The sequence below is a fragment of the Bos javanicus genome, chromosome 7 (assembly GCF_032452875.1).
Source record: "Bos javanicus breed banteng chromosome 7, ARS-OSU_banteng_1.0, whole genome shotgun sequence".
Lineage (NCBI taxonomy): Eukaryota > Metazoa > Chordata > Mammalia > Artiodactyla > Bovidae > Bos > Bos javanicus.
The window spans coordinates 56,850,278-56,869,253 of record NC_083874.1 but is presented as its reverse complement, the minus strand read 5'-3'; the positions used below and the strand labels follow the sequence as shown (position 1 = coordinate 56,869,253).

Genomic DNA, 18,976 nt, shown 5'->3' with positions numbered 1-18,976 from the left:
AAAAGAACTCTGATGATGATTTTAAAAGAACAAATGAGAATATTTTGATTTGATTGTGATCACTCAGTATTTTGTATAAAGAACAAATAGGTCTTAAAATAATTTCTTTTAGGTGTGGCCGAGTCGCGCGCACCGGCGGCGGCGGGCGCGTGTCTGTGCTCCGTGCGCGGCGGCCGCGCGGGGCTGGGGCAAAAAATTAAAAAAAAAAAAAAAAAAAAAATTTCTTTTAGCTTTGATATATTCAGTTAGCCACGAACAATATTTTTTCAAGGCTAGTATTGATAATTTATAAATAGTTATTTGATTATACTAAATTTAGGTGTTTTAAAGAAGAGAATTTTTTCCGCCCTCAGAAATCTGCATTTATCAGATTTACCTTTAGTCCAGTTGTGTTTAAAGATCAAGCCAACAGTATTGCATATTTATTTTTTTTATTCTTTCTGGAATGTCTTTAGATATTGTCTGTGTCATCTCTTTTCATATGAGGAAAAAATATTAGATATTGACTGATAGCAAGAAAACAATTGCATTTCTTGAAGGATTTCATGTGGAGAAAGACCAATTCTGATAATCCTAGGAAACCTGAACTCTAACTTTCAGATCATATGAAGAGATTTTATTGCGCTTCCTTAGTTTGCTTCATACAATTTGAGATTACAGGGCCTAGTTGAATGCTTTATTACAGATTCATTAAGACAAATCATAGAATGTTAGAACTGAACGATCCTTTAGAGATCATCAAGTACATATCATTGTTTATCTGCTAGGAGCCGGCAGCATAGCAGAGTAGATAAGATTACATGCTCTGAGGTCAGACTAGCTAAGTTAGATTTCCATTTCTTCCATTTGCTACTTGTGTGCTTTTGGCCAGTTACTCAACCCATTTCTTCATTTATAAAATGAAACTAATAATGTACCTACTTTCTAGGCTTATTGTGAGATACTCAGAGGAAACAATCGAGGAAAATCTTACATATATATTAATAGCATAGTGCCTGGCAAGTGGTAAACCTTCTGAAATGCTGCTGCTGCTGCTGACCTTCAATGATTGGTACTGAATACTACTATACAACTATATCAGGGTATAGTAGTAGTAGTAATAATAATTGACTTAGGACTAATAGGATTACTATGGCTGATAATGATGTCATATTTGTTTGGTTCTTTTGGGGCAACTAATTCGTTTGCCTTCCATTAGATTCTTTTGTTGCTCCCTCAATCTGCATAGCTGTAGTTACTCCCTAAATCAAAGTAAGTAATCCTTCCTAAGGCCTAAACAAAGGCTACTTAGGTGTAACTTGGCAAATTAAATGAAATGTGCTTGGTCAAAAAAAGAAAAAGAAAGGAAAATAATTATACTATTGTGAGTGATTGTGCCTGTTTTAATAAATGAGCCTATGAACCTGTACTTCCTTGGATTACAGGTGAGTTGGGATTCATGGATTCTCTGTTCCCTCAGTCTCAATTCTAATATCTCTCTCCTAGAATAGATGTCTTGCTAGACTGAATATGTTTTTTTTGTGTTTAAAGATATGTAAGTTTTGCATAAGGAAGCCTCTAAATGTAAGCCTATTATTTTATTTGATGTGCAACTGAAAAAAACAGCAATTAATTGAAATACTGAGGGAAAAACAAGTTGCTTTGGGCTTATTGTATTAATATCATAGGAGGTAGTTACCTTCCTAAATGAACAATGAAACAGAATTCATCAACAAAGGAAAAACCTATGTAATCACCTCACAATCAAGGAATAGCACAATGTCAGCACCTCAGAAGCCTCCACCCTTAAAGACAAACTTATGGCCCAGTGTATGAACAGTCTTTATACATGTTACATGTGAGATTTTAAAGAATGTTTATTCTGCAGTTGTGGAGTTCTGCATACGTGCATTAGGTCATAGATGCAGATTGAATTGTCCAAATCTGTATCCTACTCTTCTGTTTTCTTAGTGTACTCTCCATTTTGGAGACGTACTAAATCTCATGACCCTGGATTAATACATTTCTCTTCTAGTTCAGACAACTTTTGTTTTATATATAATATTTTATGCTGTGTTTGATGCTATATATAATATTTTGATCTATATAAAACAGTTTTTGTTTTATATATATTATGATGCTTCTGATGTTATTCAGAAAACTGAATAACAGTCTTCTTTTGGTTAGTGTTCATATAGAATATCTTTTTCTATCCATTTACTTTTAACCTTCCATAGCTTTGTTTTCTTTTTAAATTTTATTTTGCCAAATTTTAAACCTATCTAAAAGTTAAAGTAATCAGCCAGTAAACACCCATCACTGAGATTTATCAATTTTTAACATTTTGTTTCATTTGTGCTCTCTCTTTAAACATACATTTTAAAAATTTTATTTTGGGATAGTTTTAGCTTTATAGAAAATTTGGATCTAATGTATGGAATGGAGAAGGCGATGGCACCCCACTCCATTATTCTTGCCTGGAAAATCCCATGGACGGAGGAGTCTGGTAGGCTGCAGTCCATGGGGTCGCTTAGAGTCGGGCACGACTGAGCGACTTGACTTTCACTTTTCACTTTCATGCATTGGAGAAGGAAATGGCAACCCACTCCAGTATTCTTGCCTGGAGAATCCCAGGGACACAGGAGCTTAGTGGGCTGCCATCTATGGTCTCGCAGAGTCGGACACGACTGAAACGACTTAGCAGCAGCAGCTGCAGCAATGTATGGAAAGTTCCAGTACACCCTTTATTAATTTCCCCTAATGTTAACATTTTATGTAGCCTTGATTCAGTTGTTGCAAGTAAGTAATATTGGTACGCAGCTATTAACTAAAGGCTTCATTAGGACTTTACCAGTTTTTCCACTAATGTCTTTTTGCTAATATAGGATCCTATCCATGATACCACCTTGTACTTAGAATATACTTTTTAAAAATTTTGAGCCATTTGACAGTAAGTTGCAGAAACCATGACAATTCATTTTTCAATACTTTAGCATGGAACCCCTAAGGACTAGGACATTCTCCTGTATAAAACACAATATACACATATCTTGCCCAAGAAATGTAACATTGGACATGTATTTTATATGCACAGTATAGTTTAGCAATATTAGGTAATAAGCATTCCTAATACATGAAGTAATAAAATTTCCAAAATATCTCATCAATAAATTTTTTTCAGCATCTATCCAGAGATTAAGCATTACATTTTGTGTTCATGTCTCTTGGTCTCCTGCACACTACAGCAGTTTCTCAGCTTTTCTTTTTTAGTCTTTCCTCACAGTAAAATTTTTGATGGGACTCTATGCCAGTTGTTATTAAGTTTGCCTCACAATCTAGATTTGTCTGTTTTCTCCTGGTTGAATTCAGATTTAAGTCTTGACAAGAGTACTACATGAGTGATATTTCCCATTGCATAATGTATTCATGATTGCTGGATTCATATATTGTTGGCATATTCCTATTACTGATGATGCTAAGTTTGATCATTGATTAAAGTAGCATCTTTAGATTTCTCAACTGAAAAAGTGAGCTTTCCCGTTTATAATTAATAAATAGCCTATAAGGTGATATTTTAAAACTTATGTGAATATCCTGTTTGCTGGCAAACTTTCAGGAAATGGTAGCACTCATGGATCATTTTTCTGCCAGTAACTACACTGGTATGAGAGTTCTTAATTTTACGATTTTTTTTTTTTCTCCATTTATTAGGTATCGTTCTTCTGTAAAGAAGAGATTTCCCCTTTGTTTCCAATTTTTGTCTTTCTTCATTCTTTACAAACCACTATGGACTAATGGATTTTTTTTTTTCATATATGCCATAACCTATTACTATCGTTATGCTTTGACTGCCCAAATTTTGCTGAGTTGTTACCCAATGGGAGCCCCTTCAAGCTGGTTCCTATGTCCTTTTGCTGTCTCCTCATCAGTCTTGGAACATTTCTTTGCTTACTGGTACAAGAAGTTTCCAGCTCACCTTGTATTGTCCTGTCCCATAGCAGGAATCAGTTTTTTTCTCCTGGGAGCCCTGCTTCATTTTAATGGAGAATGGTATTAAGAAATCAAGATCTGGGTGTTTTGTGTGCTCATTGCTCCTAAGTTTTTTTTTTTTTTTTTAGGCCTTTCCAGTGGTCAGAGCTAAGAAATATATGTATACATATTTTTAAAATCATAATTTTATCTAACGCCACAATTCTTCCTTGCCTTCTTCCTGAAAATATTTGTATGTTTCTTCTCACAGAGTGAGAACTCTGGTTCCCAAGAACCTCAGTATATTTACTCATTTGGTCTGTTAATAATTTTGAAATTACCAATCCAGGGCTACTATGAACAACAAGTTTACTAAGTAGAGTTCAATATAGATTTTTTTTTGAAAAATTTTGCAGTTCTTTATGTCCTTAAAATGTTTCACACTAAAACATATAGACAAAGCATATAGACAAAGTTCAAATGTTACCTGAATGAATTCCTTTTCATTTGTGGTTTTAATACAGTCATTTGTTTCTCTTTTCATTCAATTTTATGCTGTGTTTTTTCCCTTTCTATTTATTTTTTGAGTAATTAAAGTACTTAACACTGTTCAGAAGTCAAAATTACATCCATTCAGAGAATTTTTACTTTTTGCACAACCTTCCCATATTCTGTAGCTAACTGTTTCATTAGTTTCTAGATATCTTTCCTGTGTTTCTTTATCCAAAAGCAAGCAAATGTTTATTTTTATGTACTTTACTTACTCTTTTATCATTAGAAAGTCAATATTATAATTGTTTTATACCTTGCTTTTTAAACAACTTTATTTTTGATTAATATATATGTAAATATCTTTCTATTTTAGTTCATGGAGATCTCTTTCTTTCTTTGTCCTCCTCCTTTTCTTCCTTTGTCCCCTTCTGTCCCTCCTCTTCTTTCCTCTGTGTTGTAGTATTATAAAGGTGTACCATAATTCATTCAACTAGTCTCTTATGGATGGGCATTTAGGTTGTTTATAAATTTCTGATGTTTTATAGAATCTGTATAGAATTATATAGTGGCAAACTTTGTGGATATGTAGTTTTGTATTTGTGGAAGTGTATCTTAATAAATTTATAGAAGTGTTATAGAAGTGAGCTTGTACATTCAAGAGTAAATGTGTATATAGTTTTGTTAGCAGATAATCTGGGCAAAACATATTAGGCAGAGGGTACAGCAGGTGTGAAAGCTCTGAGGCAGGGGCATGCAGTGTGTTCTAGGAATAGAAAAGATGCCGCATGAAGAACAGGCCTCAGGAGAGCAAGTGCCCTGTCCATATCCCATACACCAGTGGCAGAGCTGAGTTAGAGTCCTGGCCTCCATGTCTCCAGTCCGTTGCAGCACACGTATTAGACAAGGAATGCAGGCATGAGAGACAAGAATGCATTTGACCAAGGCCAGCGATGTCAGGGCTGTTAGGTCAGAAGAGGGAAAAGTTTGTTGGATTCGAGTCAGATAAGACTTCACAGATGAGATGGGACATGAAGGGTGATTAGGATTGGAGTAGCAGCTAGGAGGGAGAAGGCAATGGCACCCCACTCCAGTACTCTTGCCTGGAAAACCCCATGGGCGGAAGAGCCTGGTAGGCTGCAGTCCATGGGGTGGTGAAGAGTCGGACATGACTAAGCGACTTCACTTTCACTTTTCACTTTCACGCGTTGGAGAAGGAACTGGCACCCCACTCCAGTGTTCTTGCCTGGAAAATCCCAGGGACGGGGGAGCCTGATGGGCTGCCGTCTATGGGGTCGCACAGTCGGACATGACTGAATCGACTTAGCAGCAGCAGCAGTAGCAGCAGCTAGGAGAGAGCAGAGCCGTGTTTCTAGCTTTTAGAACGATGTGTGGATGACTGCTTGGAGGTGAAAGCAAATGCATGGCTTGTTTGGGAGATGATGGCAGGAATGGAATGTTTATCTTGGCAGAATGAGAGAGAAATTGGAAATAGATAAGTTAGCAGTAAATTGGGCCTTATAATGATTATTGGATTCTAGGCAGATATTCGAAGTTGATTTAATTACCTCAAGAATCATTGCAAATTTTTGAGGTGGGAATAAGATGACATGTTCCTTCATGTCTTTTATAGTTTGTGGTAGTTGTGTCTGCTTTTCTCTTGAGAAATTCATTCACTTAGTCATTCTAATGACTGTTTACTAGTTATCTATGTGCCTGGTTCTCAGAATTAGCTGATACTTTGTTCTGCTGTTCTCTCTCACTTTCTTTGGACATTACTTCACGTCTGTCTTAGAGAATACTCAGTTACCACCCAAGATTTGTAGCATCAATTAAGTTTTCTAATTGCTCACTGCTCTCCTTAGAACTTATTTGGTTTTAAGGTAGGGAGGAAAAACCTTGCACACTTGAAAAACAAACAGGATAGGACATGATCCTTGCTCCTAAGTACGGGCTTGAGGAATGTGACAGAGGAGTGCTTCATGTCTTTCACTGTGGAGAAGTCAGTGGTAGTTTGTTGTATCCCTTGTTTGCCTTATACTGGAGTTAGGTCTAGAACTGTGCCGTCCAATCATGTGTCTATAGAGGACTTGAAACGTGAGTAGTCTGAATTGAGCCGTGAGGTAAAAGCAGAGAATACACTTCAGATTTCAAAGACTTACTGTGACAAAGAGAACATAGAATACCTCAATAATAATTTCTTTTATGTTGATTATATGCTGACATAATATTTTGAATAAATTGGATTAAATAAAATATATTAAAGTTAATGTCATTGATTTTGTTTTACTTTTTAAAAAAGGGCTACTGGGAAACTTTAAATTGCATATGTGACTTGCATTTTACTTCTGTTGGACAGCATGGTCTGTAGATAATGAGGTTGAGGTTAAACATTACTTCCTGTTGTCCCACTCTTAGTGATGCTAAATTTTATAATTTCTTAAACCCTTCATTTTAAAGATACATTTTGATTTTGATCACTTGCAGAACTTTTCATTATAAAAGTATGTATTTTTAAAATCACTTTCAGAATTTTTGTTTTAAAGATACATTTTGAGTATTTCTCCAGAGTTAAGATTGGTTATTTCTTTTACAAATGCAAATCTGTAGAGTGATGATTTGGCATCTTGGGAATATCCTATTCTCAATTTTTTGTCTCATGGTTTTATTACCCCAGTGCTTTCCTGAATACATTATGTTGGAGACTGTGAAAAATGGTGATTTTCTAATGCCAAAATATTACCAAACCAAACTTGGGTTTGCTTGTCTGCTGTGCAGCAAAGCCAATTTACTGACACTGGGTTGTGGTGAAGGGAAGTACAGCATTTATTTGTGGGGTGCCAAGCAGGGTTAATGGGCTTCCCTGCTGGCTCAGATGCTAAAGAATGTGCCTGCAGTGCAGGAGACCCAGGTTCGACCCCTGGGTCAGGAAGATCCCCTGGCGAAAGGAGTGGCAACCCACTCCAGTATTCTTGCCTAGAGGATCCCATGGACAGAGGAGCCTGGTGGGCTACAGTCCATGGGGTCACAAAGAGTCGGATGTGACCATGTGATTAACACACAAGCAGGGATAATGAACGGGCAGCTTGTGCTCAAAAGACCGGAACTCTGATGGCTTTTAAGTAAGAGTTTTTAAAGACAACATTTGGGGTGAGGGTTGTAGCTCCTTCAGTTTCTTCTGATTGGTTGATGGCGAAATAACAGGCTAATGTTTGGGGAATCTTACTCTTCAGCTTTCTCATTCCAGCTAGTTTCAGGTTTCTATGCTTATGATTAGCAGATAATCACCATCTTCTACCAGGTTGGTGGAGGAGGGGGCTTAGCTTCCGCAGAAAAACTCAAAGATATGCATCAGATTGTCAGGTATATCCTTTGAGGAGCTAGGCCTCTGTTTTCTCACTGAACTGTTTGCTTTTCCTTTGTTTTTGCATTCCCTCACTTCCTAATTAGTAATTGCCTTAGTTACTTAGTGGGAAGGCCTAGGAGCCTAAAGGCATTTACTGCAAATAAAAAACAGGGAACATGGAGGGATTTCTGTACCTGAGAGGCCCCTGCAATATCCTGCTCAATTTCAGTTCCCCCCTTCTTTGATACTCCTTAATCCTGAGGGGAAGAGGGGCTGAACAAGGAAAAAAAGGTCTTTTTATAGCGTGGTAATTCATGAACTCAGCAAGGGAACTCTGTTTTAGGGGACTGGGTTTCAGCTATCATTTCTTTTCCATAAATAGTTGTCATTCTTCTATAAAGAAGAACATTCTTTTTTCTTCTTTCTCTTTTTCATTTATTTTTTAGGTGAAAGAGCTGTGTGGCATGTGGATTGGTCACTTTATTCAACAAATGCTGTGCTGTGCTCAGTCACTCAGTCGTGTCCAACTCTTTGCAACCCCATGAACTGCAGCCCACCAGGCTCCTCTGTCTATGGGGATTCTCCAGGCCAGAATATTGGAGTTGGTTGCCATGCCCTTCTCCAGAGAATCTTCCCAACCCAGCAATCCGAACCCAGATCTTCCACACTGTAGGCAGATTCTTTACCAACTGAGCCACCAGGAAAGCCCTGTACAATAGATGTTTGATGAGAGAAGCTGGGACAAATTAAATTTTAAAATATGGAATTAGCTTATGTTGTTCATTCTTCAAAGGAATCTTATTCTAAATCTTTTTGCAATGCTAGTACTCACTTCTTAATTTCTGTTATAACCTTGAATTTTCATAGATAGCACATTTATTCAACAAATTATGGAGTGCTTATTAATATTGTTTCGGACACTGTGTTAAGCACTTGAAATAGAGTGGTGAGCAACATGGCTGTCCTTCATGTAGGATTCATCCTTAGAGTTAACAAGACAATGAGAGCCGCCCGGACCTAGTGAATGAAGGCAGTCATGAAGCTATATCTGAAGGATCTTGATTGGGAGGGATTATATAGGCTTTTGCTAACAACCGTGTTCGTGTAAATGCTTTGAAGTTCAGAACCCTAAACAGTCATTCTTTATGGTTCTGATGAGAGGAATGTACAGTGTAGTTGGCTGCTGTTGTCTTTCTAGTGTAACACTGAATTGTGATTGCAGACCTTTCCCCTCAATGTGCAATTTTCTTGAATTTTTCTTCTCTAGGAACATTTTTCTATTGTTTCTGGTGTCCATGTCTCTATAAGGTATGCTTCAGAGGCTCCTAAGACCCTGAAGATGCAGAGCAGTAGGGAGGCAATCACCAGCCAAGCCCTGCCTTGTTCACTAGATTCCATTTGGCCACATAGGGAAGAGGCAGTACCATTCTCCTGCTGTAATCAAAGAAGTCCATCTGTAATCAAGAAGTCCTGTAATCAAAGAGTAGGAGACTTCTAGAAATTGTGAAAATCCTTAGAGGCTTGGGACAACTTAGCATAGCTTAAACTTTAGAAAACCATCTTTTATTAGGTGGTTTCAAGCATGATCTCTGGGCTTAAATACCTTCTGTCTCTGTTCTCAGGTTCTGGGACTCATGTCTTCTTGCTGAATTGGACCAGCAACCTTGGGGGTGATGAGAGGCCCCTCCCTATCACTTCTCAGCTACAAGGCATGGCTGAAATATGTAGCTTCTGAGTCCCCTTAAGGAAAGGTCAAGTGATGCTTAGCTAGATAAATGTTTGCTAGAATTAACTCTTAAAGGGATTTTTCCGCCGAAGAGAAGTTTTCTTTTAATTTAACTTACACTATATCTTCAGCAGTATCTCCTTTCATGTTAGTAAGATGGCCTTGCCCACGGTTAGGTGTGTACCTGTCTTTAAAGAAATAAGATGTCTGTCAGTTACACTGCTATGACCTCAGGTTCCAGAATATCAAGGCAACATTCTTTAGGTGTTTCATTTTGAATTGAACCTAAGTTTAGAATCAGTCAGCTTATTGTTGAAGGGAAAAAGGATATCCCAAGTGACAAGAAAATACCTGTTAACTATGGATTGGTTTGGAAATTGCTTCTCTAAATTTCCTGAGGATGTTTCCTTTCTCAACACACATGCACCTCTGTTGCTTTCACTCATGTCATCTGAAGATGAACAACATTTTATCTCCACCCTGAGGTACGAAGTAGGGTGATTTTACCCCCAACTTTCGCTCTTTGGTTGGAATATCAAATCAATCTGTTCTTATAAGGAGCCAGGAAAAAGAAAACTGGGCTCAGGAAGAAAGTAGCTGCTATCATTTCCCATGTGTACTTGAAACGGGGGCAACTGACTAGTTCTTCCTGGCCTTGCTTGGCTGGTGAAAAGAGAAGAGCTGACTTGGATGAAAGGGTGTCCGTCTGTTCTTAACTTAAAATGATGAACACTGATCAAGTGAAACTTTATTTCTGGTGGCTGCCAGTAATCTCCACCCTTTTGAAATAAAAACTCAAGAGTCTTGACTTTAGTTAAGAATTTGAAATAATCAAGGAGGCCTCAGTGAAGGCAGAGTAAATTCTTAGTGCTGCAAGTCTCAGTAAGGCAGATGGTGACATGAACACCACCCACCCCCCGCCCCCAGTCAAAGCATCAGATGTGTGGGGACATGCAATGGGGAGTGTGTTTAGCTGCCCGAAGAGGTGAAGGTTAGAGTGAGGGTGAAATGGGGAAAGGCTGTGTATGTCATCCAGCTCTCAGCACTCACTTATTAGGAGCTGATAACGAGAATGACTGGAGTCAGCTTCCTGCCTTCCACCAGTTGAAGCCCCTCTCTGCTTCTTCCCTTTCGGTGACCAACCTTCTTGGTCTGCCTGGGACTGTCCATCCTGGGAAAACCTTTAGGCCAAGGCAAACTGGAATGATTAGTCCCCCTGATTGAATTTTGAGGTATTTGGGTAGCATATGTGACCACTGAGAAACTGCCCCAGGTCTGCTTCCTCTGTTACTAGTTTCTCAGAAAACAGTACATACATGCAAGATCCTTAATTTAAATAATAACAGTAGCTGCTATCTACCATATGCCAAGTACCTGGTGTTTAATCCTTAGTGCAACTATGTAAGTAGGATATTTTAAATCCAGTTTTATGCAAGAGGAGACCAGAGCTAAGGGCTGGGGCAGTTCGTGTTTTCCAAGGTCAAACAACTAGGATGCAGCTGAGCCACATTGGACTTCAGTGTGTCTAAATCTAAGCTCTGTCCCCTTTGCACTAGTTGAAGAAGTTGCTGGATTTGATAGCAAACGGTTAGCTGCTCAGGTTGAGAAACTCTATGACCATCAGCTTTACCCACTGCTTCCAAACTCATTCCTCTTAATGGTAGTATAAGATTCTACCTATAGAATATAGAGTAATATACAGAGTTAAAAGCTGTGCATGCATGTGTGCTTAGTCATGTCCAGTTCTTTGCAAACCTTTGGACTGTGGCCCTCCAGGCTCCTCAGTCCATGGGATTCTCCAGGCAAGAATAGCAGAGGGGATTGCCATGCCCTCCTCCAGAGGATCTTCCTTACCCAGGATCTGAACCCATGTCTCCTGTGTCTTTTGCATTGGCTGGCGGGTTCTTTACCTGCTGAGCCATTGTGTGTGTGTGTGCTCAGTCGCGTCCAGCTCTTTGAGACCCTATGGACCATAGCCCATCAGGCTCCTCAGGCAAGAATACTGGAATGGGTTGCCATGTCCTCCTCCAGGGGATCTTCCCTACCCAGGGATCTAACCCTTGTCTCCTGTGTCTCTTCCATTGGCAGGTGGGTTCTTTACCGCTAGTGCCACCTAGGAAGCCCCCACTGAGCCACTGGGGAAGCCCAAAATCTGTGCAGTTCAGTTCAGTTCAGTCGCTCAGTTATGTCTGACTCTTTATGACCCCAGGGACTGCAGCATGCTAGGCCTCCCTGTTCATCACCAATTCCCAGTTTACTCAAACTCATGTCCATTGAGTCGGTGATGCCATCCAACCACGTCATCCTCTGTCGTCCCCTTCTCCTCCTGTCATCAGTCTTTCCCAGCATCAGGGTCTTTTCAAATGAGTCAACTCTTTGCATCAGGTGGCCAAAGTATTGGAGTTTCAGCTTCAGCATCAGTCTTTCCAATGAATATTCAGGACTGATTTCCTTTAGGATGGACTGATTGGATCTCCTTGCAGTCCAAGGGACTCTCAAGAGTCTTCTCCAACACCACAGTTCAAAAACATCAATTCTTCGGCACTAAGCTTTCTTTATAGTCCAACTCTCACATCCATACACAACTACTGGAAAAACCATAGCCTTGACTAGACGGACCTTTGTTGGCAAAGTAATGTCTGCTTTTTAATATGCTGTCTAGGTTGATCATAACTTTTTTTCCAAGGAGCAAGCATCTTTTAATTTCATGGCTGCAATCACTGACTGCAGTGATTTTGGACCCCAGAAAAATAAAGTCAGCCACTGTTTCCACTGTTTTCCCCATCTATTTGCCTTGAAGTGATGGGACTAGGTACCATGATCTTAGTTTTCTGAATGTTGAGTCTTAAGTCAACTTTTTCACTTCAGTAGTGTCCAAAATCTGTGCAGGAAGCTACAATAACTACTTTAGTTTAATACCTGTAGCAGCCCCTGAATAGCTATTCAATTTTTAAAGGAACTACGAAGTAACTGGCACATAGCAGATGCTCAGTTAAGAGTAGCTATGTTTATTTTAATTTTGACACATGAGCTATTATCTTGAAATGTTTTAGTTAATGCATGTCAATTCAAACATAAAAATGGCCAAAGATTCAGAATTATCCAAGGGAAGAAAATAATACAGTTCCTGAGTTCAAAATTAAGCAAACACATACAAACAAAAACCAACTTTTTTTTCCCCCCACCAAGGAAAAGCTATCTCAGTTATTTGATTTGGAATAGAGGAGAGGCTTCCTTGCCGTAATGAGGTGTTACACATATAATGCTGAGGTAGAAGCAGAAAATTCCCTTCTAGGGCTCCAAGCTATAAGTACATTTCTGGGGAAAATCTAATCTAGGGCTCAGCTCTAAGAAATTCCTTTACTAAAATCATTGTAAATTCTTAGTGTAATAGTGGAAGTCCCAACTTGGAGGGATTACGTTAAGAGGTAAATGCACTGGGTTGTGTGGAGGCATGTAAGAAGCTTTTAGGCTACTCTCAATAAAAACTTGATGCTTTTATGTAATCAGTTCATACCTGAGAGTTGTGCCTTTACTAGAGAATGAAACACAGTTACGGTTACAAAATTTATAGCTATATTTGAGGAGGAGACTCATAAGAGATATAACTTGTTGAAGGTGAAAGAGGAGAGTGAAAAGGCTGGTTTATAACTCAACATTCAAAAAACTAAGATCATGGCATCCAGTCCCATCACTTTAGGGCAAATAGAAGGGGAAAAAGTAGAAGCAGTGATAGATTTTCTTTTCTTCACTGTGGACAGTGACTGCAGCCATGATGTTAAAAGACGCTTACTCCTTTGGAAGGAAAGTTAGGACAAACCTAGACAGCATATTAAAAAGCAGTCATTAGTTTGCCAACAAAGGCCCATCTAGTCAAAGCTGTGTTTTTTCCAGTAGTCACGTACAGATGCAAGAGTTGGACCATAAAGCAGGTTGAAGGCCGAAGAATTGATGTTTTTGAACTGTGATGTTGGAGAAGACCTTTGAGAGTCCTTTGGATTGCAAGGAGATCAAACCAGTCAGGCCTAAAGGAAATCAACCCTGAATATTCATTGGAAGGACTGATGCTGAAGCTGAAGCTCCAATACTTTGGCCACCTGATGTGAAAAGCCAACTCATTGAAAAAGACCCTGACGCTGAGAAAGACTGAAGGCAAGAGGAGAAGGGGATGACAGGATGAGATGGTTAAATAGCATCACTGACTGAATGGACATGAAATTTAAGCAAACTCTGGGAAATAGTGAAGGACAGGGAAACCTGGCGTGCTGTAGTCCTTGGGGTTGCAAAGAGTTGGACGCAACTGAGCAACTGAACAATAATAACAATATATAACAGAAGAGATACGTGAATTCAGTTTTATCCAATTCAACAAATGTTGTGTACCCACTAGGTTTCAAGGAGTGTGCTAGAGCCTGGGGATACAGGGAGAAAGCACAGGTGCCCCCTGGCCTCAGAGTCCACATGGAAGGAGAGGAGATAAGATATATATAGAGGTAGTTTTTCTAGGACCAGTCTGAAATCTTCATAGGGCCTTAGCCTGCTCAGACTTTCATAACAAAATACCACAGACTGGGTAGCTCAAAGAACAGATACTTTTCACAGTGCTTGAGGCTGGAAGTCTAAAATCAGCTTGCCAGCATGGTTGTGTCCTCTGAAGACTTCCTGATTTGCAGCTTTCTCATTGTGTTTTTACATGGCCTTTCCTTTCTTATAAGCCAGTAGTCCTAATGGACCAGGCTGCTGCTGCTACTGCTGCTAAGTCGCTTCAGTCATGTCTGACTCTGTGCGACCCCATAGATGGCAGCCCACCAGGCTCCTCTGTCCCTGGGATTCTCCAGGCAAGAACACTGGAGTGAGTTGCCATTTCCTTCTCCAATGCATGAAAATGAAAAGTGAAAGTGAAGTCATCCAGTCGTACCCAACTATTAGTGACCTCATGGACTGCAGCCCACCAGCCTCCTCTGTCCATGGGATTTTCCAGGCAAGAGTACTGGAGTGGTGTGCCATTGCCTTCTCCAATGGACCAGGATCCCACCTCTATTTCTCATTTAACCTTAATTGTCTCCTCAAAGCCCTGTCTCAAAATGTGGGCACATTGGAGGCTAGCTAGGTGTTCAACATATGAATTTAGGAGGATATAATTCAGTCTATAACAATAGGCCCTAACCCACATCATAACAAATATATTAAAATGCACCCATACCAAATGTTATACCCATTATTATTTTGCTGCATAGTAAGTGAAAGAATTTTTATAATTCTGCTTTTGAAATTATTGGGCTCTCAGTAATATATGATTGGCTGCTACTGCCTAGCAGTCAGTCATTTTTGGATTTTTTTTTTTTTTTACAAAATTAGAAAATCATCAACTGTTTTCAAATGTAATGAAATACTACATCTAAATTCCAAATTTGACCTTAATGAGATAGATACGATACTAGATTTTTATGTTTAATTGAGCATTAACTAATTTATACTTTGCAGTTTTTATATTTTGTAGCCAATATATTTTTTCCAGGTCTCAAACACTTCTGTAGGCTCTTGTAAAGCTTGCTAGGCCCTGTGCCTTGTCTATAATGTCAAATGGACGAAAGGGTGGGGATGTCTCTTAGCTCTGCTTCACACTGCTAGGTAGGTCACTCCTAACTTTCTTTGCTCTTCCAAACTCTGGTGTGGCGTTCCCAGCTGATGTGTCTCACTGGTACTATAGCCTGGCTGTGTTCTACGCACCCTTGTCCCTTCCACCCTACCTCATAGCCTGTTTTCCTTGCCATCTCTGTTACCCTGACATCACCATCTACCTGGTAGGAGACTCAGAAGCCATTGCAGTGACCATAAGTCTCCCAAGTCCACCTGTTTCAGGTTTTAAGCAGTTATCAGGATGACTACATGGGAATTGCCTGGAAACTTTGCATACCGATTTCTATGCCTCATCTCTGGAGTCCTGTATAGTGGTCTTGGGCCTTGGGTATAACAGGGCTTGGGAATTTTTTTTTTTTAACAAGCTAATGTGCTGTCAGGTTTGAGGTGTGGACTTGGGCAATATTGGTGAAATGAAAAAAGAGATGTGGATCTTCATAACAAGAACAATGTTCCCTATATTAGGATAACATGAAATCCCATTGGCTTTAATGTTCCAAATCAGAGGTTCTCAAAGGACTCCCCAGCTGTTTCCCTAGTGCCCCCAGAGTGTTGCCTTAAGGATGTTCAGGAGCATTCTCTCCTGGCCTCTAGTCTTTGTGTTCCAGAATAGGAAATGACAGCCCACTCCAGTATTCTTGCCTGGGAAACCTCACAAACAGAGGAGCCTGGCAGGCTATAGTCTGTGGGGTCACAAAGAGTCAGCCATGATTTAGCGACTGAGCATGCATGCCCTGTAACAACAGCTATTACAGGAAGAAATTCTGCTGTCTCTTTATTTTCTCTCAAGTATGAGGCAGGCTCTTTATTTCTTCATAACACATCAGAGACCAAGTGCAAACTCATAATGAAGCTTGCTAAAAGCGCAGAGCAAAACAATAACTCCTGTTATGTATAGGCTCAGATGCATTTTCAGCCCCTCTACCCTACTCTTGACCTGCCCCTTCCAAGGCCAGACAACAGCTTATCCTTCACTCTAGCACTCATTCCAGATATATCTCTATGGTAAGAGTTCAGGCAAAACTAACTTTCAGTCCAAGAAAGAGATGGAAATATTTTCCTCACCTCACTGTTGAAGCCTGTCCCCTGGGCCTGGTTTTTTATTTCAGAATGATTGAGCAGAATAGCTGCGCCCTTCAGGCAAAAGCAAACCAAAGTTGTACTTTGTGGCTGCACTAGGACAATCCTACATACAGTAGTATGGTATCGAGATATATTCTGAAGTCCAGATTATTCACTTAAATGATACCATCTGTTCAACTTCAGTAGCCTCGTCCAGATTTAGATGTACACTTAGTCTAATTCTTTGTCTTTTCAATAAAGGTTCAAAATCCTTGCAGTATAGTCTTCCTCATGGTCACCTTGTTACACATGCTCTGGGCACAGTAAATGAATTATGTGTCCTTCAGTTGATGTAATAACTGTATATGGTAGTTGGTAGTTTTTGCTCTTCTTAAATTTGAACAAACAGAAAGCAGAGAGGTTAAGCAGCTTAACCAAGGTCAAGCTTCCAGGAAGGGGCACACTGAGGTTTGAACAGAGGCCCCTTGGTTCCAAATCTGTGAATCTAACTATTATGAAACACAGAGAAGCATTGAGGTAGTAGACTGAATATTGAGTTTGAGTAATGGGACTTGGAATAGTAATGCCATTAATTAAAATGGGGCAAAAGATTGGAAGAGGTGGTATGATGGAGGAGGAGGGAGGGAAGTGGTAAGGTCAGCTTGGGCTATGGAACAAGAGCCACTGGGCATCATTGGGTCCTTGTCTGTTTATCACTCTGTCCTGGCTTGATCAGTATCTTTCTGAATCATCTTTGTTTCCAAGTTAATCACCATCCTTGACTCTCCAGGAGCTGTGCACCAGCCCAGGCTGTGGTGAAGCAGCCTGTCCGGGGAGCCAGCAGCAGGACAGCAATCACAGCCATTGTCCAGACTGGTGGGGACTGGAGCACTGGCCTCTTCAGTGTCTGCAGAGATAGGAGAATCTGTATGTTTTTTCTCTTCCTTTAAGTTCTTTACTATTTTCTTTCCTGAGACACCAGTAGGTAGAAAAACTACGTTAGGTCCAAGGACAGAAATTAAATGGTTTCAGACTAATTGGACTAATATTCTAGTGACTCAAATATACTCCTTGGCAGGAAGAATTTTGCTTTCAGTGATGTGGATGTTTTGAAAGAGTAAGTGGTAACTTAAAAGATTTTTTAAATGACAAAATCCATTGTAAACAAAGATGCACAAAATGGGCTCCTTTGTCTGCAGCTGATGGAGCATAAATTATTATAGGTTTCTTGGTGAATGGCTAGTAATACCTGTAAAAACAACCTCAAGTGTAATGTAGCCTTTGACCTAGTAATTACATTTTTAGGCATTTAGTCTAAGGAAACAAATCATGTGCAAGGTTTTAGCAACATCATTAAAATTGGCAGCACTGGTTATTGTAGCAACAATCTAGAACAAACCAAGTATTCCATGGGGGCTTCCATACCATGAATTATTATACAGCCATGAAAAGTCATATTGTAGAATGATACTTACTGAGATGGAAAAATGTTGGGATACATTTTTAAGTTAAAGAATCAGTTTGTAAAACCATACACATTAGACATTATTTGGGGGGAGGATATTTAGAGAAATATCTGGAAGGATACAAATACAAATGCTTACAGCAGTTGTCTCCAGATGGTATGCTAATGAATAATTTTTCTTTTCGCTTATTTCTAGTATTTCTGTGAGGAAAGTGTATTACTCCCATAACAGTAAGACCAATCATAAAAAGAAGCTCCCTTTGTTGACTGAAATCTTCAGATGCTGGTTTAGCTGTGAAGAAGCACCAGCAACACTGTCCTCTACTGCATGATTTTCCCCTGGGTTAAAGTTCAGAGCACTTGGATTCTATTTTTACCTTGGGACATTCTGACTGGATACCACCTGTCAGTATCCTTTTCCAGGACCTGATGCTCTCGCCCTAAGGAGTAACTTGGTCACAGAATCTTCTTTTTTGGGGTGTGGGGTGGGGGTGGTTTCCTTTGTGATGGATGAGGGCTAGTCTCTTAAGTTCAATAGACTTTAATATTTTCATGGCTTCTCACCCTGTAGAGGCCCAAACAAGATCTGAATTTGTCCTAAAGCCTCACAGGATATATCAACCAGAGAGCTCTGAGCCATTATCCAATCCAAGGCTTATTCATCTGGGTCTTGCTGAGTCAAAAGCTCTAAACCGTTTTTGGTGTTCTGATCATCCAAGCCTGAGCCTTCACTGTTTGCCTGGGCCTCACAGACAAGAGAGCTCCCAGCTCTAAACCATACCTTCTGTTGCTGTCCCTTTGACCATCTGACCCAGAGCCCAGCAGATTTCTTCCTGCCACTGCTACCCATGTGAACTCCTGACCAGACAATTATGGCAGCTGTTCTCTGATTCTGTCAGGATTCTTCCTGGTTCTTGTCCACAGTCTCTGACTTCAGTTGTTACCCAGTATTGTAGTACAGAGAAGGCAGAATAACCATAGGGAGATATGGAGACCTTACCCCAATTTGGGAACTGGACGATTTTCCTTTCATAGCTTGTAGCTGGTGATTGGGAGTTGGGATATCAAGGCATTTCCAAGTAGAGCAAAGCTTGAAATATAATGTAGTGGTTAGGAGAACACATTTGTGTTGAGTATAGTCCTCGCCTTGAATCTTAACTTTGCCTCTTACTGGCAATTTGACCTTGAACAAATTCTCAGTCTTCATTTTTCCACCCCTAAAATGAGGGTAAATAAAGGTGCCCACCTTAAAGATTGTCAGGATTAAAGCAGATAATGCATAGTACCTACTCAAGAACAC

General features: G+C 39.8%; 1 protein-coding gene across 1 annotated transcript in view; it reads left to right on the top strand.

Moving 5' to 3' along the window:
• Positions 1 to 230: 230 nt before the first annotated feature.
• Positions 231 to 18,976, top strand: part of PLAC8L1 (PLAC8 like 1) — a 30,522-nt gene continuing 11,776 nt past the window's right edge. Inside the window, exons 1-2 of the mRNA XM_061423865.1 lie at positions 231 to 9,994; positions 17,002 to 17,138. Coding sequence (XP_061279849.1) covers positions 9,870 to 9,994; positions 17,002 to 17,138 — 262 coding nt within the window. The 5' untranslated portion in view covers positions 231 to 9,869. The remainder of the gene's footprint in view (positions 9,995 to 17,001; positions 17,139 to 18,976) is intronic.